The sequence below is a fragment of the Panthera leo genome, chromosome A3, assembly GCF_018350215.1.
Source record: "Panthera leo isolate Ple1 chromosome A3, P.leo_Ple1_pat1.1, whole genome shotgun sequence".
Classification (NCBI taxonomy): Eukaryota; Metazoa; Chordata; class Mammalia; order Carnivora; family Felidae; genus Panthera; species Panthera leo.
Window position 1 is genome coordinate 5526877 of NC_056681.1, and position 19978 is coordinate 5546854.

Below are 19978 nucleotides of genomic sequence, written 5' to 3' on the forward strand. Positions count from 1 at the left end.
AAAGGTAGTTGCTGCTTTGATCCCCTTTTCCAGCAGGAGAAACTGAGGCCGGGAAAGAGTAGCGACTTGCCCCAGGCCCTCCTCTAGAAGGTAGGGGTGCCAGAGCCCGAGCCCCAGGTCTGTCCAGCTCCGGTGGGCGCAGACGATAAATAGAAACCCACTGAGCTCTGCCCTGAAGGGCGGCGAACAGAGTCAAGGCCGATCCGGACGGGGGGTGCCACGGAGAACCCACTGCCTTTGACAGAACGGCTTCCCCTGGTCTGGTCCGCAGCCTCTGCTCATAGCGCCTGTAACCGTGTGCAGTCCCTGTCTGCCCTGGCCACCTCTGGATCTCCGGCCTTTGCCCCCGACCGAAGTCGCATCATTACCCACATTTGGTGCCTTCGGACCTTTCCACTCCCTCCCCCGAGGCGAAGTCACAGCGAAAATGTGAAAATAACATCCAAGCTGCCTGGTAGAAGGGAGACTGGGTTTTGCCAACACAATGTGCAGTAAAAATATCTCTTAAAAGAGAGAGAGAGAGAAATTTTAAAGACTGGAGATCAGTAACATGTAATTATCATCTGGTTTGGGCGGAGAGTTCTAATAGTTTCCAGAAAAACACAAACCATGAAAAAGGAATGTGCTTTCCAAGGCAAAAAGAGATTTGGGCTCCGGCATGCAGTGGCCCCATCTTGGAACTCCTGTGGCCTCTGGGGCCCTTCCCACGCAGAGGAGGGAGGCACCTATTCCCTTCCTCTCCTGGTTTGCCTTCCGCACTGCACAGGAGGCTCTGAAAATGTGCAGATTGCCCTTGAACTCAGCCTCGAGTCTGCTCAGTAGATAGGCTTTTGTGAGTGGCCATACCTACAGGCGCAGAGGGAGTATCCAAGCTCCTTCCTTGGGGGAACAACAGAGCCTCGAAATGGCAGGGACAGCTTGCTTTCCTCCAATACCTGTTGTCTCCTATTTTGAAATCATAACCCCCCCCCCCCAATTTTAGCTCAGTGCATTGTGACCCAGAAAAAGCACCATCTCTCCTTGCCTTCCTTGCTGGGCCATGGTACTAACGGGATGTCAGTTTCACGTGTGTGCAACTTAAGATACTTATCCTTCTTCTTTTTCTTCTTTCCTGCTGGAAGGAATGCAAATGTGATGGCTGGAGCTTCAGCAGCCATCCTAGATCATGAGGCCAACCTGGGAATGGAGGCCACAGAGGGCAGAACAACAAGATAGCGAGGCCAGAGACCCAACACCATGGTTGCCACGCCAAACCGGGACCGCCTACCCTACTGTTATGGGAGAAAGAAAGAAGCATCCGCATTGTGTAAGCCACTGATATTTGGGTCAAAGACAATCTTTAGAGTTAAAATTACCTTGACCCAGCAATTGCACTACTAGGCATTTATCCAAGGGATACAGGTGTGCCGTTTCGAAGGGGCGCATGCACCCCCATGTTTATAGCAGCACGATCAACAGTAGCCAAAGTATGGAAAGAGCCCAAATGTCCATCGATGGATGAATGGAGAAAGAAGATGTGGTCTATATATACAATGGACTATCACTCGGCAGTCAAAAAGAATGAAATCTTGCCATTGGCAACTTCGTGGATGGAACTGGAGGGTATTATGCTAAGTGAAATTAGTCAGAGAAAGACAAAAATCCTATGACTTCACTCATATGAGGACTTTAAGAAACAAAACAGGGACATAAGGGAAGGGAAACAAAAATAATCTAAAAACAGGGAGGGGGACAAAACAGAAGAGACTCACAAATATGGAGAACAAACTGAGGGTTGCTGGAGGGGTTGTGGGAGGGGGGATGGGCTAAATGGGGAAGGGGCATTAAGGAATCTACTGAAATCATTGCTTCACTGTATACTAACTAATTTGGATGTAAATTTTAAAAAATAAAAAATAAAGTTAAATCAAAAAAAACCAACAACCACCACAGCAAAATTACCTTGAAAACCTCTTAAACTGAGAAACGCAGTTCAAGACAATCCAGATCTTTTAAGTGAGAGCCCCACCCCACGCGCTGAGACACCCCCAAATTCCAGACATGTGATGGAATGCTAGGGAATGCCTTGGGTTTTTGTTTGTTTGTTTGTTTGCTTGTTTGTTTGTTTCTGGTGCCTAAAGTTATATTGCAAAGATGCATTGTGTCACATTTTCCAACTTTGGCCGCCCTTGAGAGCACCGAGTGTTAGATGGGATGTGCTTTATCTTATTTATCTTATTTATTGTCTCTGTTTTATCATTAAAGAAACCAAGGCCCAGTGAGGCAAGGACCCAGAGCTAGGGAAGGACAGGGCTGTAGCTGACCCGCCCCGGAGAAGAAGGCACAATCCTTGTCTGGGTGCACCTCCCAGGGGTGCTTGGCTTTCCTACTGGTTCCTGCTGCTCCAGAGCCAGTGTGCAAGCCCCACGTGGCTTCAGGATGGGGCAGGGAGGGATGGGGACACAGGGGGACAGGGGCGTGAAGGGACAGAAAGGGGCCATCCAAACACTGTCCAGACAGACACAGGCCATGAGGGTGCCAGCCTCCACCACTGAAGCACAGCTCGACCTTCCAGAAGCGAATCTGACCCTCAGGATTCAGCCTGACCTGCAACCCTACACAGGCGCCCGGCTCGAGGCTGGGGTCTCAGGCCTCTACCCTGAGAGGTCAGCAGCATGCAGGGAAGGAGCCAAAGAGCCCGGGTAAGAGAGGCCAGGGAGGATGCGCGGGAAGCCCGGAGCGGGACCAGAGTGGGACCAGACGGAGTCGGGGTTTCCCTGGGAGATGGTGACGGGTGGGAGGTCCCCCTACATCAATGAGACCACGAGCGGCCCCGGGGTCCAGGTTGGTGATCGAGCGCCACCTGGTGGCCCGTCGCGGCACGGCGCCCCCCACAACCTCCCAATGGGGGCTTCCCCAGAGCCTCCTCCCTGAGGGCGCCTCCGCAATCACCCTCCACACCCCCGTTACCCCGCATTTAAAGTCAATATTGCCGATTCCTAGGCAGAAACAAGTTTTCGGTTTTACCCCAAAGAAGAACAAAGCACCATTGCAATTTCCTGTTGCTACTGAGCGTGTCCCACGAGGCAGGGGCAGGGCGCAACCTCCCCTGGGACGCACGCCCGGCCCCCAGCGCAAGGCTGTGAGTGATCTGGGTGCCCTGTGGGCGTGGGGACTGTCCCCAGCTTGCTCTGCAGACACCGCTCCAGGTTGCTGGGGCAAAGTCCCCCGAGGGCAGGGCTAGACCCTCCCCAAGCCTCTGCCGCTGGGACCCAGAGCCCAGAGACTTCCAGGGCTGAGTTCTTGCCCCTCCTGGCCGCCTGGCGACTGCAGGTCCCGGTTTTCCCTTCTACTTCCTGGTGAAGAACAGTGGCTCGGAATTACCTGGGAATCAGTGGCCCCTTTGAAATAAATGAAGGTGATGGGTCCCTTGCCCCGGTATGTGGGTGCCTAGCTGGGCTCATGAACGGAGACGGCCCCCGGGGAATCTGGCCAAACTGTTCAACTGGCTCATCCCCTTCAGTCCTCGCTAGGACTTCCTGATGCAGCTACGTTTTCATTTAGCCCCATTTTACAGATGAGGCAACCGAGGCACAACTAGGTTCAGTAACTTGTCCAAAGTCGCACGGCCAGTAAATCGTGGGGCTGGATCAGAACCCAGCCTTGGACAAGTGACCCCCTCTGACCTAAGCCTCAGTCTCCCCTCTGGGAAAAGAGATCAGGATTGGCCCCTCCCCTGGGGCAGTGAGAGGGGCATACAAGATTGGAAAGCGTGTGGCAGTTGCTCATTAAAAAGAGCTGTCATTGTGATACACAGACGAATGGTTCCAGGTGCCTCGGCCCATGTGTGGGCGCCAGGGTGGGCTGCGGTGGGCGCCCAGAAGGTCCGGAAAGCCCCGTGTTTCCGGAGAATGCGCCGGGCTCGCCAGTCTCAGCTCCTTCCTTCCAGCATGTAGCCGGAGGCCTTGCTCAGCAACTCTCCTTTCAATTTTGTTTCTTTCGAAAGCCACACACAGGAGTTTCGTTTTCTTTTTCACCAGAAAGCCGATCGGGGTGACTAGGCCTGTTTCTGGAGCGTGGACAGCAAACACCCGGCCAGCTGACGTGTCATCCCTTCACAGTGGCGGACGCACGGAGTTCAGCCACGCAAGCACCCCTCGCCTCGACCCGGCCCCCCCTCTCCGAGCCCCCCGCTGTCCCCAGGTCTCCGGGCGTCTCGCGGCGGCCACCAGCATGGCCCGGGCCCCCGAGGACCCTGGCGAAACAGGTACTTTCTTCCTTCTAAGGCATAGTGGGGGTTCCCAGTGGGACTTGTACTTCTCTTTCTGGCTCCTTTCCTTGGCCAGGTCACCGCAACGGTAGCCGACCACACATCCCTAAGCGCAGGGGTCGGGAGAGAAGAGGCGGGCCCAGGGACCGGTCGGGGAGGACCTGCTCTGCCCCGGTTAGTACCGTCCGCGCGCATTTCAGGAGCCCTCAGGGGCCAGCGCTGTGAAGTTTGCGTTTCATACAGGAGATCACTGCGACCCGCCACCACAGCCGACACTGGGCTCTGAACTCGTGTTCATTTTAAGAAATAGCGAGTTGCTTTGAGAAGAGGCGTCCGGGGACACCTGTGGTCCCCTTCTTCCTCAGATACCCCTTCACTCCTGGAAGAACAGACCAAGGAACCGCACGCTGAGCAAGTGTTGTGTGCTAAAGGGCTTGTGGGCTGTGGGCTGTGGGCGGTTTTTTCGTTTTGTTATCATTAGCTCATTTACTCCTCACTACAATCTTGGAGGTAGCTGCCCTTTTTTTTTTTTTTAATTTAAAAACATTTTTTTTTTTTTTACATTTATTTATTTTTGAGAGACAGAGAGAGACAGAGCATGAGCAGGGGAGGGGCAGGGAGAGAAGGAGACACGGAATCCGAAGCCGGCTCCGGGCTCCGAGCCGTCCGCACAGAGCCCAACGCGGGCTTGAACCCGCGAGCCGTGAGATCGTGACCTGAGCCGAAGTCGGACGCTTCACCGACTGAGCCACCCAGGCGCCCCTGGGGTAGCTGCTCTTAGCCCCACTTTACGGATGGAAAAAGTGAGGCACAGAGAGGCCACATAGCCAGCGGATCGCAGAGCTGGGGCTCAAACCCAGGAAACCAGCCGTCAGGGCACCAAAAAGAGGAAAAGCGGTGTGCTGGGGAGGGGTGCCACCACGGTGCAGCCCAGGGCCGGGGCTGCTTTCCAGGTTTCTGTTGTATGTCCCCCCAGGGGACACGCAGGTACTCAGCACTCAGTAGCTGCACTTAACTTCTCCCTTCCAGGTGTTTCTTTCCTTACCAACTTGTCACTTACACCTCATCCGTTTTGCAACTTCCCATGTACAGATTCACCAGCCGGAAGGCCCAGGACAAGAGGCCAGCCAGCCCTGCGGACTTGGCCTTCACTTTGACCTGCTTGGGGTGGAGGTGGAGGGAGGCGAGGAGGCCTACGCAGGGGCAGGCTTTTCAAGAATCAGAACTCTTTTCAAGACAAGGCAGAGTCAGGCTTGCTGTTGACTGGCTGGGGCTCTCCGGCCGCTGGAGGCAGAACTTGGCAGGTGAAGGGGGGTGGGTGTCCCCAGGTGTCCCGGCTGCACTTCACCTGCGGCCGGCAAGGACGGACATGTCTGACCACAGGGCAAGCCTCACGGCCCAGCTGCGGAGGCAGCAAATGCATCACCCCTTCCCTGACCAGTGTTGCCACCAAGGAACCCGGGAAAAACCCAGAAGGCAGATGGGGCTGTTGCAAAGGGCCCCGGGTCTTCCCTGGGAGGGTCTTGCTTTGCATTTCTCTTGGGCACTTGGGGGACAGATGTTTCCTGGCAAAAGCTGAGGCTGCTGCCCACAGGGCTCCCTCCAGCTCACCGGGCATTGCGTGTGCCCTGCTTTCCTCTGCCCACAGAGCAACCGGCTTGGGTTTGTGGGAGCCTGTCTGAAAGCAACAGGGGCCATTCAGAGCCCCTGGGGTTCTGCTTAGGGTCGCTAAGCTCAGAAGGGGAAACAGAGACCCGGGAGGGATCTGCCCGTGCCCTGCCCTGGGTCCTCTGGGCGGACATTTGTCCCAGCGGTGGGTGGAGCCACTGGGTCACTCGTTTATTCAAATGCTGTTTCCCGAGCACCTGCTGTGTGCCCGGTGCTGTGCTGGACACCAGAGGTGCTACAGTGGCCCAGCAATCACAGCAGGGGGTCCCCGGAGCCATTCTGCAAGGGCCCCACCCCGCATACACAGCACCCCACTCCCCCGGGCATCCAGGACGGCTCCCCACAAGAGATGGTGTTTGAGCGAGACCCGGAGGCCGAGTGGATGTTGGGGGCGTAGAGAGGCGGGAGGGTGTTTCTGGCAGAGCGGGCACTACGTGCAAAGGCCCGGGGGTGAGTAGGCTGGAAGGAGCACGAGGGCTGCTGAGTGAAGGGTCCGGCTGCCGGTGGTGGAATTGCCATCCTCTGGGAGACGGAGGTGAGGGATGGGCGGGGGTGGGGGGCACAGAGGGAGAGAAGGGATTCGAGAGAGCGGGGAACAGTGTTTCTAGGCCTCTCTGGACCTGGGCTTTGGGGAGAAAGATCCGTTTCCGAGCGTCTTTAGCTTTCTGGCTTGGACGACCACCACCACTGACGTGGAAGGGGAGCCCCCGAGGACGGACAGAGGGTGCAGGGGGCGGTGACAACAGGCCTCCCAGGAGGGACTTTGCCTCCCTCCCCACTTCTTCCTGCTCCTCTGCCCTCAATCTACCCCACCCTGCCACCTTCCGCTCCCCTATGCTCTGAGGATGTCTGAGGGCTGAGTGCTCCCCTCCCCCCACACCCCGCCCCTTGCCCTCAGGCGCCCACACCAGGCAGAGGATGTTCAGAAGGCTGGGGCACCTCCTCTGGCCATCAGCCTGTCTGGCCAAGGTCCTTCCTTCCTTTCTTTCTTTCTTTCTTTCTTTTCTTTTTTTATTTGTTTTAATGTTTATTTTTGAGAGAGAGAGAGAGAGGGAACTCACGAGCAGGGGAGGGGCAGAGAGAGAGGGAGACACAGAATCCGAAGCAGGCTCTAGGGCCGGGGCCATCGGCACAGAGCCCGACGCGGGGCTCGAACTCACAAACCGCGAGATCATGACCTGAGCCGAAGTCGGGCGCTTACCTGACTGAGCCACTCAAGTGCCCCTGGCCAAGGTCATTTCTGAGCAGCCCATCTGCCCGTCACCGAACAGAGGCGTTGTTAGTGAATGTCTGCTCGGGTCTCCGCCCCTCCCTCTGCCCTGGACCCATCGCACGGGGACCCCCCCCCCCCCCCCCCGTCCCGAGCTTCCGGCCCCGGCTTGATCCAAGGGAGGCTCCGTTCTCTCTCTGCCCCCCTCTCCTTCTCCCAGACCTCGAGCAGAGGATCCTGCGGGTGCTGAGGGACGCTGGCTCCCCTGTGAAGTCCGTCCAGCTGGCAAAGGAATGCCAAGTGCCCAAGAAGAAGCTCAACCAACTCCTCTACCGGATGGAGAAGGAGTCGAAAGTCTCCCTGGCGGGCCTGGCGATGTGGCGCCTGGGCGAGGGAGGCACCGGAGAAGTGGTCCCCACAGAGCCGGCCCAGCTCAGCCAGGGTAACCTGCCCCCCGGGGGTCGGGGTGGGCCCAGCGAGAGCAGTCCCGGCAGCAGACGAGCGAGGTCCGGGCCTGGGCTCAAATACGGGCCCTGCCCCTCGAAGGTGCGTGGCATCCCCTGGCCGTGCCTTGATTTCCTTTTCGGACCACCGGACGTGACAGCAGGCCTGCTGCACGGGGTTGCCAGGGGGCGAGGCGGAAAGGGCCCAGCCTCCTGACCGCGCGAGGCAGGCACTCAGCAGAGCCTGAATAGTGACGATATGGGCACGACGACGATAAGAATAGAACAGACTTAGCTCCTCCGTAGTTCTGCGGGGCAGAGACCAACAGGGCCAGCTTTCGTCAGGCGCCCACAGCGGCTGACGGTGGAGACGGGTGGAGGGCACTCCTGCTCTCCGCCCAGAGAGGTGGGTCGGCCCAGGAGAGGCAGGGCGGGTCTGGAGGCAGACTTGTTCGGCCCTGGACGCGGAGGCCGGCTCTCCCTCGTGCGGAGGCCGCCTTGGTCCCGTGGAGTCCCCGTCCCCTCTCCTGCCCCTCCACCCCCCACCCACCTTTCTTTCTCCAGCGGTGAGGCCCCAGCAGGACGCAGCCGCGGTTCCAGAGGAACCTGACCCTCAGCTCAGCAAACAGCGTAAGCACCCCCGTTTCCTTTCAGCTGCCGGGCCCCGGGGCCCCTGACCCCAAACCCTCCTGGGCCCCTCGAGATGTTACTCGTGCCCCACCCACCGAGGGGTCCCCACGCGGTATCCGGGGGGGAGGTTCAGCCCGCACAGCGGAGGACGCGCGTGGCCCAGGCACCATCTCTCCGATCAGTGGCCGACATCCACTGCCCGTCGGCCCCCGAGCCACAGAACGACCTCCGTGCTGTGATATTACCACGTCCTGCAGACGGGAAACTGGGCACAGGGGGTCCGGGGCTCCCCCACGTCTGCACGGCCAGCAGACAGTGGAGCAGATAGATTCAAGCTCCGGGGTCCCCCTTAACCACCCACCGCCCTGCCTCGCAGAGAAAGCCATCTACAGGTTTCTGGAAGGCGCTGGGCCCTGTAAGGCCCTGATCATCGCCCGGGCCCTGGGAATGAAAACAACAAAAGAAGTCAACCCAGACTTGTATGATATGAGAAACAGGCACCTTCTGAGTCTTGATGAGAAATCAAGTCTATGGTCAATTTATCGACCAGGTAGGTCCTTACCTGCTGCGCCCAGGTAGGCGGGGCAGGGTGGTGGAGAGAGAGCGTAACATCCGACGCTTGGTCCTTGCCTGGGCACCCTGCCAGCCCCACCTTCCTTGCCAGACCTTCACAGAGGCTTGCAGGGGTCTTGCGGATGGATCACTAGAAGGCGGCGCCAGGAGGGCGGGTGTGCTGGTGGGAGTGACCAAGGAGGGCTTCCTGGAGGAGTGGCCCGAGGTTGCAGCTGCAGAAAGCAAGGGGCCAGGAAGGGAGGTGGCCCGCTCCTAACTGTCTCAGCCCCGGGATGTGGGGCTCACCCTGACTTAGCTAACAGTTTGCTAACAGTTTTCTCTCAGCACTTTGCCCAACGTGCAGTTTCGAAGCTCCTGGAAGGGAAGGCTGGGCTCAGACACCCACAGGGTGTGGCAGGCGCGGGGCCCCGCGTTCGGGGTCCACGAGGATGTTCTAATTTCTCTTACCATCAGAAGAAAAGCTGAATATTGTAGTAGTAATAAATGGTGAATCACGACCCCAGCTTAGATTATATCTGTCTCTCATCCCAACACAGTCGTGAAATGTAATTTTGAATATTTTTTATGGAGAAAGGGACCCACAGAGACACAAGAGCTGAGGGGCCGCAAAGGTGGGACGTGACCCTGTGTGCGGAGGTGGCAGAGGCCCCGGCAGGTGCCCACCTGGCCCCCATGGGACTGACACCCAGCTCACGGCCCCCAAAGGGGGTCTCAGCGTCCCTGGCATGGTCGCATGTGACAGGGCCAGATCTTAAACACTGGTGAAAACTCTGAATGCTTAAAAATGTCCGGTGAGCCAAACAAAGCTTATCCAGTGGCCAGAAACAGCCCATAGATGGCCACCTTGCGGCCTTCTCTAAAGGGAGAGGGGTCCTGGGGCTCAGGGGACGCCCGCAGAGGAGGAGGTGGGCAGTGAGGCTCCCGGGAGCCTCCTGAGGTCGGCAGAAGACGCACAGATAGGGTGACCCGCTGTGGTGACGTCCAAGCAAGGCTCATCTGGGACCCCTGCGGGGCTTGTTAAACACGACGGCTCCTGGGTCCCACCTTGGACCTACTGACTCGGGACCCCCGGGGGCTGGGGACGTGGGGGAACCTGTGTTTTAACAAGCTCCACAGGAGATTTTGTTGCGGCCATCGGTATTTGGAACCCCTGGAGAGATGCAGAGGGCTTGGGTGGAATATTATTTTGCAGATTGTGGAGGAAGAAGCGAGTCCCCTGCGATTATTTACCAGCAAAATCCAATCAACATGATCTGTCAGAATGGACCAAATAACTATATTTCCATTGAGAACTCGGAAGACATCCAGATTGGACACGGGAACGTCATAGTGAAGCCGACCGCCTCTGGGGAGAATGGTGAGTCCTCTCAGAGGCACCTTCAGAGGGACCCGAAGGGGCACCTGCTCCCTCTGGGTGGGGGCCGAGAGGGGGACATTCAACCTTTTTTATTTTTTAATTTTTTTTAATGTTTATTTATTATTGAGAGAGAGCATGAGTGGGGGGAGGAGCAGAGAGAGAGGGAAACACAGAATCCGAAGCGGGCTCCAGGCTCCGAGCTGTCAGCACAGAGCCCGACGCGGGGCTCGAACCCCCAAACCACGAGATCATGACCTGAGCTGAAGTAGGACGCTTCACCGACTGAGCCACCCAGGCGCCCCCGGGGACATTCAACCTTTGAGGAGAAAGGGCAGCTTTCACATCTCCAAGGTCATCCCTTACGGCCTTCCTGAACATGAGGAAGTCTTCCTGCACACCGGGATCAAACCTCTCCTGCTTTCCCTTCATCCCGATAACCTTTTGCCTCCGTTTCAATGGGATCTGATATTTTTCCACGAGACATAGCTTGGTTCACTCTCCTCCAGTAGAATGTCACAAGGGGTCATTGTAGTATTTTGTTTGTTCTAAGACACCCTTTCCCCCCACATTTTAACGGCTTAGAAACTGGGATGCACCTGGCCAGTGGCATCCTAGTTTTGATAAAATACAATCCCGCAGAAGAGTGTTTATTCCATGCCAGGCCCTGGGGTGAGAGGGGACAGGGCCACCTCTTGGACCAGCCGTGGAACACGAGGGACAGCATCAGCCCGAAAGCTGGAATACTCCCTGTGACCTCAAGACAGCCCTTCCCCACTCTGGGCCTTGGTTTCCCCAACTGTGAAATGAGGAACTTTGTTTTAGAATCTGGGTCAATGGTTCCCCAACCTTAGTCCTCCCAGTTTGGGCCATGCCCGTGTCGGATTATTTTCTTCATGTTGTTAAATGGTTTCCCTTTTTATCTACTCAAATTTATTTTATGATTTTATCTTAAATCTTTTAAAAAATGTTTAGTTTTGAGAGAGAGACAGACGGACAGACAGACAAAGGATCCAAAGTGGGCTCTGTGCTGACAGCAGAGAGCCCGAAGCGGGGCTCGAACTCAAGGGCCGTGAGATCGGGACCTGAGCTGAAGTCGGATGCTCAACCGACTGAGCCACCCAGGCGCCCCACTCGAATTTATTCTAAAGTGAACTTTTATAGCATTACCTGAAGTTAAAAACCAGGCAGTTTACCATGAAAATAAATACTGAGAAAATAAAGTAATGTCAGGGCTCTAAATGCTCAGTGTTGAGGGGGCGGTAAAGATATGCCAGCACCTGAGGACACCTGCCCCGGTGGGGTCAGAGGGTGGAGGGCACTAGGGGGCAGAGGCTGTGCTCACTGACTGGGTTTTCGAGTGCCCGGGTGACGCGAGGCCCCAGTCATAAAAACCCGGGGACCCCCACACTGACTGTTCTGCTGGGCCCCCCTGCTCTCCATCAATAGCCTGAAATGCTCATTCCCAGTCTGGCAGTGGCCACAAAGAATTCAGAGGCCTGTCTTCTCCGTCCAGCCAGGACTTTGTATGTATGTGTGTTAGGGAGGTGTGGGCAGAGGGTGGGTGTCAGAGGTCATGTTGCTGTGTCCCCTGCTAGGTTCCGTGGCTCCCCTCCACCTCCCTCCAATGGCACCAGCTGATCCCCCGATGCAGAGTTCCCCGGCTGCAGCCTGGGCGCCCCAGGACATCCGCTTGGAGAAGTCTGTGCTCAGGCGGGTGCTGCTGGGACATGGCAACAAGATGAGCCTTACCAGTGCCCCGGCCGAAGGCCCGGCTGCCTGCAGCCCCTCTGGCAGCCCCCCAGGTAACCCATCCCGCCCCCACCCCACCCCATTCAGCCCCTCGCTGCACGGAACATGAGCCAGTCTTTGCGGGGTGAGAGGCATGATGGGAAACTCCTTTCCTTCCACCAGGAGGCTGTCCCACAGAGTAGAGCAGGTGGGGTTTTTAGAGCTCGCACTCAGGATCCCATTCCCCACCACCACCCCCGCTCAGGAAACCTCAGTTTCTTCATCTGTACAACAGACACAGGGCAGCAGAGGCCAGACCAGCTGAGGCAGAGTCAGAGGAGATGGCCAGACTGGAATGGCATCTAAGGAGGGTAGACAGGAGTCATCTGAGTACCAGATGCCCTACTAAGCACTGTCGATGGTGACCAGAGAGCCCAGGCTAAGTCGTCCCCAGCCCTGGTAGTCCAGAGACAGGCCAGGGATGAAAGACAGCAAAGAGGCCGGGGAACACCAGGAGGAGAGTTTCCAGAAGTGGGCAGGCCGATGAGGTCGGGGAGCTCCATGGGGACCGGCAGCAGCGGCCGCACCGGGGAGCTCGGTGGTGACCTGAGGACACAGAGGAGGTGGGAGTAGGAGGAGGGGAGACCGTGAGCAAGTCTTGTCCAAAGTTTGGATAGGAAAGGGGCCCGGTGGGGGCTGGGGGAGGCTGGGGACAGGCTATGGTTGCATGAAGGTTTTAACCAAAGGTGGAGGCGGCATTCCGGAGCTGTGGGGAAGCCAGCAGCAGAGACGGGAGCAGGCGGCAGGAGGGGGCCGAGTCCCAGGGGAAGGGTGCAGGTGGCACCTGGGGGGCAGTGACCGCCAGCAGTCCAGGCTGTGTGTAGAGGCACCGAGGGAGGCAGGGTCTCTGCTGTGGACCAAGCCTGGTCTGGCCCACCGGGGGGACCTTCAGGGAGGCGAGCGGGCCAGGAGGACTTGAAAGCCAGGCTGGGGGGTCAGGGCTCGGGGGCCACCATCCAGCTGCTTGTGCAGCCCTCCTGACATCTCTGTCTCTGACCCACAGTCTCTGCCACCACTGTTGGCTCAGGAGCTTCGTTCAAAATTCCAGGGTCCAAACCAGGACCTGACTGCAAGGCGGATGGGACCCAGAGAGTCCACATCAGTTCATGCTTCCTTGAGGACACTGCCATTGGCAACGGCAACAGAATGACTGTCATCTCAGGGACAGCTGGTCCAGGAGGAGGTGCAGAGCCTGAGGACAGCAGAAGGGGCCCTGAGGAGCTAGACAAGGATGCAGGTGAGCCTGGGACAAGGTGGGCCCTGTGTTCTCTCTCTCTCTCTTTCTCCCATCCATCCACCCACCCACCCATCCACCCACCCACCCATGTACCCACCCATTCTCTACCCATCTCTCCATCCCCCCATCCACTCACCCACCCATTTACCCATCCATCCATCCATCCACCCACCCATCTGTCCATCCATCCATCCATCCATCTTCCATCTATCCACCCATCCACCCACCCACCTATCCATCCATCCATCCATCCATCTATCTATCTACCCACCCACCCATCCACCCATCCACCCACCCACCCATGTACCCACCCACCCATCCACCCACCCACCCATGTACCCACCCATTCTCTACCCATCTCTCCATCCCCCCGTCCACTCACCCATCCATTTACCCATCCATCCATGCATCCATCCACCCACCCATCTGTCCATCCATCCATCCATCTTCCATCTATCCATCCATCCATCCACCCACCCACCCATCCACCCACCCACCTATCCATCCATCCATCCATCCATCCATCCACGCATCCATCCATCTATTTACCCACCCACCCATCCACCCATCCACCCATCCATCATCCATCCATCCACCTATCCACCTATCCATCTACCCATCCACCCACCCACCCACGTATCCACCCATCCTCTACCCGTCTCTCCATCCCCCCGTCCACTCACCCATCCATTTACCCATCCATCCATGCATCCATCCACCCACCCATCTGTCCATCCATCCATCCATCATCCACCTATCCATCCATCCACCCACCCCCCCACCATCCACCCACCCACCTATCCATCCATCCATCCATCCACCCATCCTTCTACCCATCTCTCCATCCCCCCATCCACTCACCCATCCACCCACCCATCTGTCCATCCATCCATCCATCATCCACCTATCCATCCATCCACCCACCCCCCCACCATCCACCCACCCACCTATCCATCCATCCATCCATCCACCCATCCTTCTACCCATCTCTCCATCCCCCCATCCACTCACCCATCCATTTACCCATCCATCCATCCATCCACCCACCCATCTGTCCATCCATCCATCCATCCATCCATCCATCTATCTATCCACCCACACATCCACCCACCCATCCATCTACTCACCCACCTATCCATCCATCCATCTATCCACCCATCCACCCACCCACCCACGTACCCACCCATCCTTCTACCCATCTCTCCATCCCCCCATCCACTCACCCATCCATTTACCCATCCATCCATCCATCCACCCACCCATCTGTCCATCCACCCATCCATCCATCCATCCATCCATCCATCCATCTATCTATCTACCCACCCACCCATCCACCCACCCACCCATCCATCATCCATCCATCCACCTATCCACCTATCCACCTATCCATCCATCCACCCACCCACCCATCCACCCACCCACCTATCCATCCATCCACCCATCCATCCATCTATCTATCTACCCACCCACCCATCCACCCATCCACCCATCCATCATCCATCCATCCACCTATCCACCTATCCATCTACCCATCCACCCACCCACCCACGTACCCACCCATCCTCTACCCGTCTCTCCATCCCCCCGTCCACTCACCCATCCATTTACCCATCCATCCATGCATCCATCCACCCACCCATCTGTCCATCCATCCATCCATCATCCACCTATCCATCCATCCACCCACCCCCCCACCATCCACCCACCCACCTATCCATCCATCCATCCATCCATCCATCCATCCATCTATCCATCCACCCACACATCCACCCACCCATCCATCTACCCACCCATCCATCCATCCATCATCCATCCATCCATCCATCCATCACCCATCCATCCATCCATCCATCCACTCATCTGTCCATCCATCCATCCATCATCTACCTATCCATCCATCCATCCACCCACCTATCCATCCATCCATCCACCCACCCACCTATTCATCCATCCATCCATCCATCCATCCATCCATCCATCCATTTATCCATCTGCCCATCCATCTATCCATCCATCCACCTATCCATCCACCCATCCATCCATCCATCCATCCATCCACCCATCCACCCACCTATCCATCCACCCACCTACCCACCCATCTGTCCATCCATCCACCTGTCCATCCACCCATCCACCCACCCACCTGCCCATCCATCTATCCACCGACCCACCCACCCACCCACCTATCCATCCACCCACCCATCTGTCCATCCATCCATCCATCCATCCAGCCAGCCAGCCAGCCACCCACCCACCCACCTGTCCATCCATCCACCCATCTGTCCATCTATCTATCCATCCATCCATCTATCCATCCATCCACCTGCCCATCCATCCACCCATCATCCATCCATCCATCCATCCATCCATCATCCATCCACCCATCCACCCACCCACCTACCCATCCATCTATCCACCCATCTGCCCATCCAGCCAGCCAGCCAGCCACCCACCCACCCACCCTCCTGTCTGTCCATCCATCCATCCATCCATCCACCCATCCATCCACCCATCCATCCACCCACCCACCCATCCATCCATCCATCATCCAGCCAGCCAGCCAGCCAGCCACCCACCCACCCACCCACTTGTCCATCCATCCACCCATCTGTCCATCCATTCATCCATCCATCCATCTATCCATCCATCCACGCATCCATCCATCCACCCACCCATGCATCCACCCATCATCCATCCATCCATCATCCATCCACCCACCTACCCACCCACCTACCCATCCATCTATCCACCCACCCACCCACCCACCTATCCATCCATCCACCCATCTGTCCATCCAGCCAGCCAGCCAGCCACCCACCCACCCACCTGTCCATCCATCCACCCATCCATCCACCCATCCATCCACCCACGCATCCATCCATCCATCATCCATCATCCATCCATCCATCTACCCATCCATCCCTCATTCATCCACCCACACACCCATCCATCCATCCACTCATCTGTCCATCCATCCATCCATCCATCCATCATCCACCTATCCACCCACACACCCATCCATCTCATCCGTCCATCCACCCACAGTCATTCTCAAGTCTCCCATTTCCTGGTGTCTGGAAGGCAGTAGAGGTCATAGCAGAGAGCAGCTCTGGAATCAGTGTATGCAGTGAAATCTTTTTAGCCAAGCGACCTAGCCCAGCACTTAGCTCTGGCCTGTTTCCCATCTGTGACATGAGGATGGTAATTGCCTGTGGCTTCTGGTTGTGGCGAGCACGGGGTGAGCTCTGTAGGCAAAGCCTCAGCCCTGTGCCTGGCCCTGCACGTGCCTTCAGGCAGCGTCCAATATCATTACCATTGGTGTTATTTTAGGCCTCATGGGAAGCACTGGGGTGCCACGGTGAGTGAAGCTCTGTCTCAGAGAGAGGTTAACCTCTCCCTGCAGGGTGGCCGCCACCTGCTGGAGGCTCAGCACACGTGCAAGGTGGGGGGAGGGGGATGTCCTGGCTGGCGGGAGGCACAGACCCTGGTTTCTTCCACCTCGGTGCTGTCCTTGTCTGTGGGCAGAGAGGCTATAGAGGGCCAGCCATTCCCCTTCGACCAAGCACACCCACGCTCCTGGTCTCAGTCCGACGGCCTGCCCTTGGCCTCAAGAGGGGCTGGGAGGTGTCACCTGCGCCCCGCTGAGACTCAGAGGAGGGGGCTCCACGGCCAACAGGACGACACGGCTGCAGTTAGCCGCCTAGCCACAGCTCCGGCCCCGGTTGTGGGGCCAGGTGACTTCAACTCTGCTGCACAGGCAGGAGCAAGGTGGTGGCGGCAGGGGGAGGGTGTCCCGGTCGGGGGACGAGCGTGGGCAACAGGTGAGAACAGGATGGCGGGTGAACCGGAGCGTCAGTGTGACCCGTGCACGCTTCGTGGGGGGCAGAGGCCAGGGCACAGCTCCAGGCCCCAGGGAGACGTTGGCACTCCTTCAGGGCCACGGGGAGCCACGAAGGAGCTCTGAGCAGGAGAGGGTATGGCAGGATTTCTGCCTTCAGTGTGAAGGAAGGATCAGGAAGGAGATTACAGCTCCTGGCTCTCTGGGATTGGGACGAAGGCGTCCTACTGTCCCTGTCGTGGTCGGAAACCCTAGACTGGCTGGTGACTGGTGCCCTAGCTGGCATCCACCTGCCCGGGGGGCATCTGTGCTGGATGCGAGAGGGTCCTGCCATCCTGATGGCCGGGACCTTGAGCTCCCAACAGGGAGGGGAGTCAGTAGGGAGAGGGCACCCTCTTCCTCACTTCCCGGAAACCTCCACAGAGGCACACAGGAGCCCCAGGGGTCGTGGACCACCCCCATGTGGTCTTAGGACTGGCCAAGACCCTCTCGATGGAAGGAAATTCAGCCTTCCGTGTTTGAAAAATTTTGTCCCTCCCCAAGGGCTAAGCAGTGGCGCTGACGAGGCCTTATTCACTCTGCACCCCTACCCACCCTCCTCGCTGGCCTGAAGAAGGTCTAACTTCTCACTCAGGTGACGGGCAGGATCCCGTCCTGAGAAGTGTAACGTCTGGCAGGTTTTCCTTTTCGGGGGGTGGGGGGTGCGGGATGGTTAATCACAGACCGTCAGTGCCGTGGACTGTGGCGCCCTCTTTGGGGTGTCTGTGAGCTGAGGCGCCTGGATGGGCCGTCAGCAGGGGCGCGGGGGGCTCTCGGCTGCCCGCCTGCCCGGCTCGCTGCTGTGACGCCCGGATGGGTGACATGATCTGGGGACCCCGGTGCGACATGGAAAAGTGGAGCTCCTTGTTCAACGTCCGAATTTCAAGACACAATGGAGCTTTTTTTTTCAATTTTTTTTAATCTTTATTTATTTTGAGAGAGAGAGAGAGACAGAGCACGAACGGGGGAGAGGCAGAGAGAGAGGGAGACACAGAATCGGAAGCAGGCTCCAGGCTCCGAGGCATCAGCACAGAGCCCGGCGCGGGGCTCGAACCCACGGACTGCGAGATCACGACCTGAGCCGAAGTCGGACGCTCCACCGACGGAGCCACCCGGGCGCCCCAAGACACAATGGAGCTTTAAACTGAGTGAGCACTGGGTCCCTCTGAACGCAGGCCCAGGCCACGTGGCTGTGAAGCTGGCCCTCCTCGGAGCCTTCTGGAAGACGACCCCTCCTCTGTGCGGTACTCCTCGGTCGCTCAGACCACTGGGTCTTTCCAAGAAATGATGCTGCAGCCGCCTGAAAGCTTCTTCCGTCTTTCCAGTGTTAGGAGGAAGCAACTCACTCCCTCATTCAGCACTTCTGCCCCTGTCCCCGCTCTGAAACGCTCGCTCACCTGGACTTCCAGCCAGGAGCAAACCAGATAAATAGTCCAGGAAGGACCGGAGACAGCTCACAAAGCAAGAAAGACTGTGGCACTGTGGGCAAACCAACAGTGAAACCCGGGGAGGGGCGGGCAGTGCCCTGGTCCCCAGCGAGCCAGATCGCTCCGGTTATTTGAGGTGAGGGGGCCCGGGTGTCCCTTTGGCAACAGTTTCTGTCTTCCCCAGGACCCCTCTCCGAAGGTGCGGAGCCCAGAAGGGAGTTCCCTCCGGACCCGGCTTCCTCCCTCGGCACCAACGTCTCGAAGTTCATCTCCCACCTAGAAGCCGTGACTCTTGAAAGCAGGGATCCCCACAACGCGGAAGACGGCGGCTGGGTGGACAGAACCCCAGACGTGGCGTCCCAGGGGGAGGTCGAGCCCAGAACAGACAGCCAGCCTCTCTCGGAAAGAGCAGGCGAACACCAGTGAACCTCCGGTACCATGCTTTCTGGGCTCCATAAATGTCCTTTTCCGCCTTCTTGCCTCCTGACACGCGAGCGGCGAGGGTCAGCGTTTGGGCTGGGCCTGGCCTGGGGCTGGGTCACCTCTGTCCCTACCACCACCTTAGCCTGCCTTCCATCGTGGCTACCCACTCTCCTCTCACTCAAGACCTGACTTCCTCAAGGCCTGTTATGGCTGCCTGACCTCTTTCCAACTCGACCTTTCTAGAACTTCCCTACCTTGACTTTGATCTCTCGGCCCTTCTTAGCTGAACTTCCAGAAAACAGGTCCCTCCCGTCCGGGCCCCAGTGGGAGTCACTGGCCAGCCCACGGGCCAGGGGACCTCTGCTGGCCAATCATCAAGGAATGTTTGTCTTACGCCAGCATGGTGCTCGCGGGTGGACGGGGTTCCCTTGGAGGGGTTGTGGGCGCAGTGGCATTTCCAGAACAAAGGAACGGAGTGGGGTTGGTTCAGAGGACACTCGCGGAGGGATGATGGGAGGAAGACAGAGAAGGGTAGAAGAAGGTGGCGGTCAGCCGGGCAGGGCCACTGTGGACTCGTGTGTTCCACTTGTTACGCCCACGACGTACACAGCTACACGTGCACTGCCCCTCCCGATGCCACGCCCGTACGTCACTCTCTGTTGTGTTAACTCTACTGGACCACGACTGTCCAACTCCCAGGAGCCACGTCCCCTGGGGCTAGCATCCGCCTGGGTGGAGGAGGGGCTGGCTCATCACAGAGACTCAGTCAAGGAGGTCACTGACCAGGGGTGCCTGGGTGGCTCGTCGGTTAAGCGTCCAACTCGATTTCGGCTCAGGGCATGATCTCAGGGTTTGTGGATTTGAGCCTTGCGTCGGGCTCTGCGCTGACAGCCGCTTCGGGTTCTCTCTCTCCCTCTCTCTCTGCCCCTCCCCGACACGCTCTCTCTTTCTCTGTCTCCTTCTCTCTCAAAATAAATATATATATATTTTTTAATGTCACGGAACAAACCTTTATGCCTTTTCAACTTGGCTGGAAAGATCTTGAGTTCCTCGACACGTTGATCGGTGCCCGGACCAATACATAGCACTTCCGGTA

At 57.7% G+C, this 19978-nt stretch overlaps 1 protein-coding gene across 3 annotated transcripts; it reads left to right on the forward strand.

Annotated features, from left to right (window-relative positions):
- The first annotated feature begins 3146 nt into the window (after positions 1 to 3146).
- On the forward strand, positions 3147 to 19727 carry ZBP1 (Z-DNA binding protein 1). 3 transcript variants are annotated; one of them, XM_042930585.1, is made up of 9 exons: positions 3147 to 3188; positions 4024 to 4246; positions 7348 to 7569; positions 8135 to 8200; positions 8577 to 8750; positions 9966 to 10130; positions 11726 to 11932; positions 12922 to 13155; positions 18644 to 19727. In XM_042930585.1, the coding sequence occupies exons 2-9, from the start codon at positions 4213 to 4215 to the stop codon at positions 18883 to 18885; spliced, it is 1344 nt and encodes a 447-aa protein (XP_042786519.1). In that variant the 5' UTR covers positions 3147 to 3188; positions 4024 to 4212; the 3' UTR covers positions 18886 to 19727. The 3 variants fall into 3 exon arrangements, with proteins under 3 accessions (XP_042786519.1, XP_042786518.1, XP_042786517.1); XM_042930584.1 differs by lacking the exon at positions 3147 to 3188 and having other exon boundaries at positions 3408 to 4246; positions 12967 to 13155; XM_042930583.1 differs by lacking the exon at positions 3147 to 3188 and having other exon boundaries at positions 3409 to 4246.
- The last annotated feature ends 251 nt before the right edge of the window (positions 19728 to 19978 follow it).

Coding starts and splice junctions, on each gene's coding strand:
- ZBP1 (XM_042930583.1), top strand. CDS start 3,823: ATGTGTGGGCGCCAGGGTGGGCTGCGGTGGGCGCCCAGAAGGTCCGGA. Junction 11,933..12,921: donor CCCCTCTGGCAGCCCCCCAG/GTAACCCATCCC, acceptor TCTGACCCACAG/TCTCTGCCACCACTGTTGGC. Junction 13,156..18,643: donor GGAGCTAGACAAGGATGCAG/GTGAGCCTGGGA, acceptor TGTCTTCCCCAG/GACCCCTCTCCGAAGGTGCG.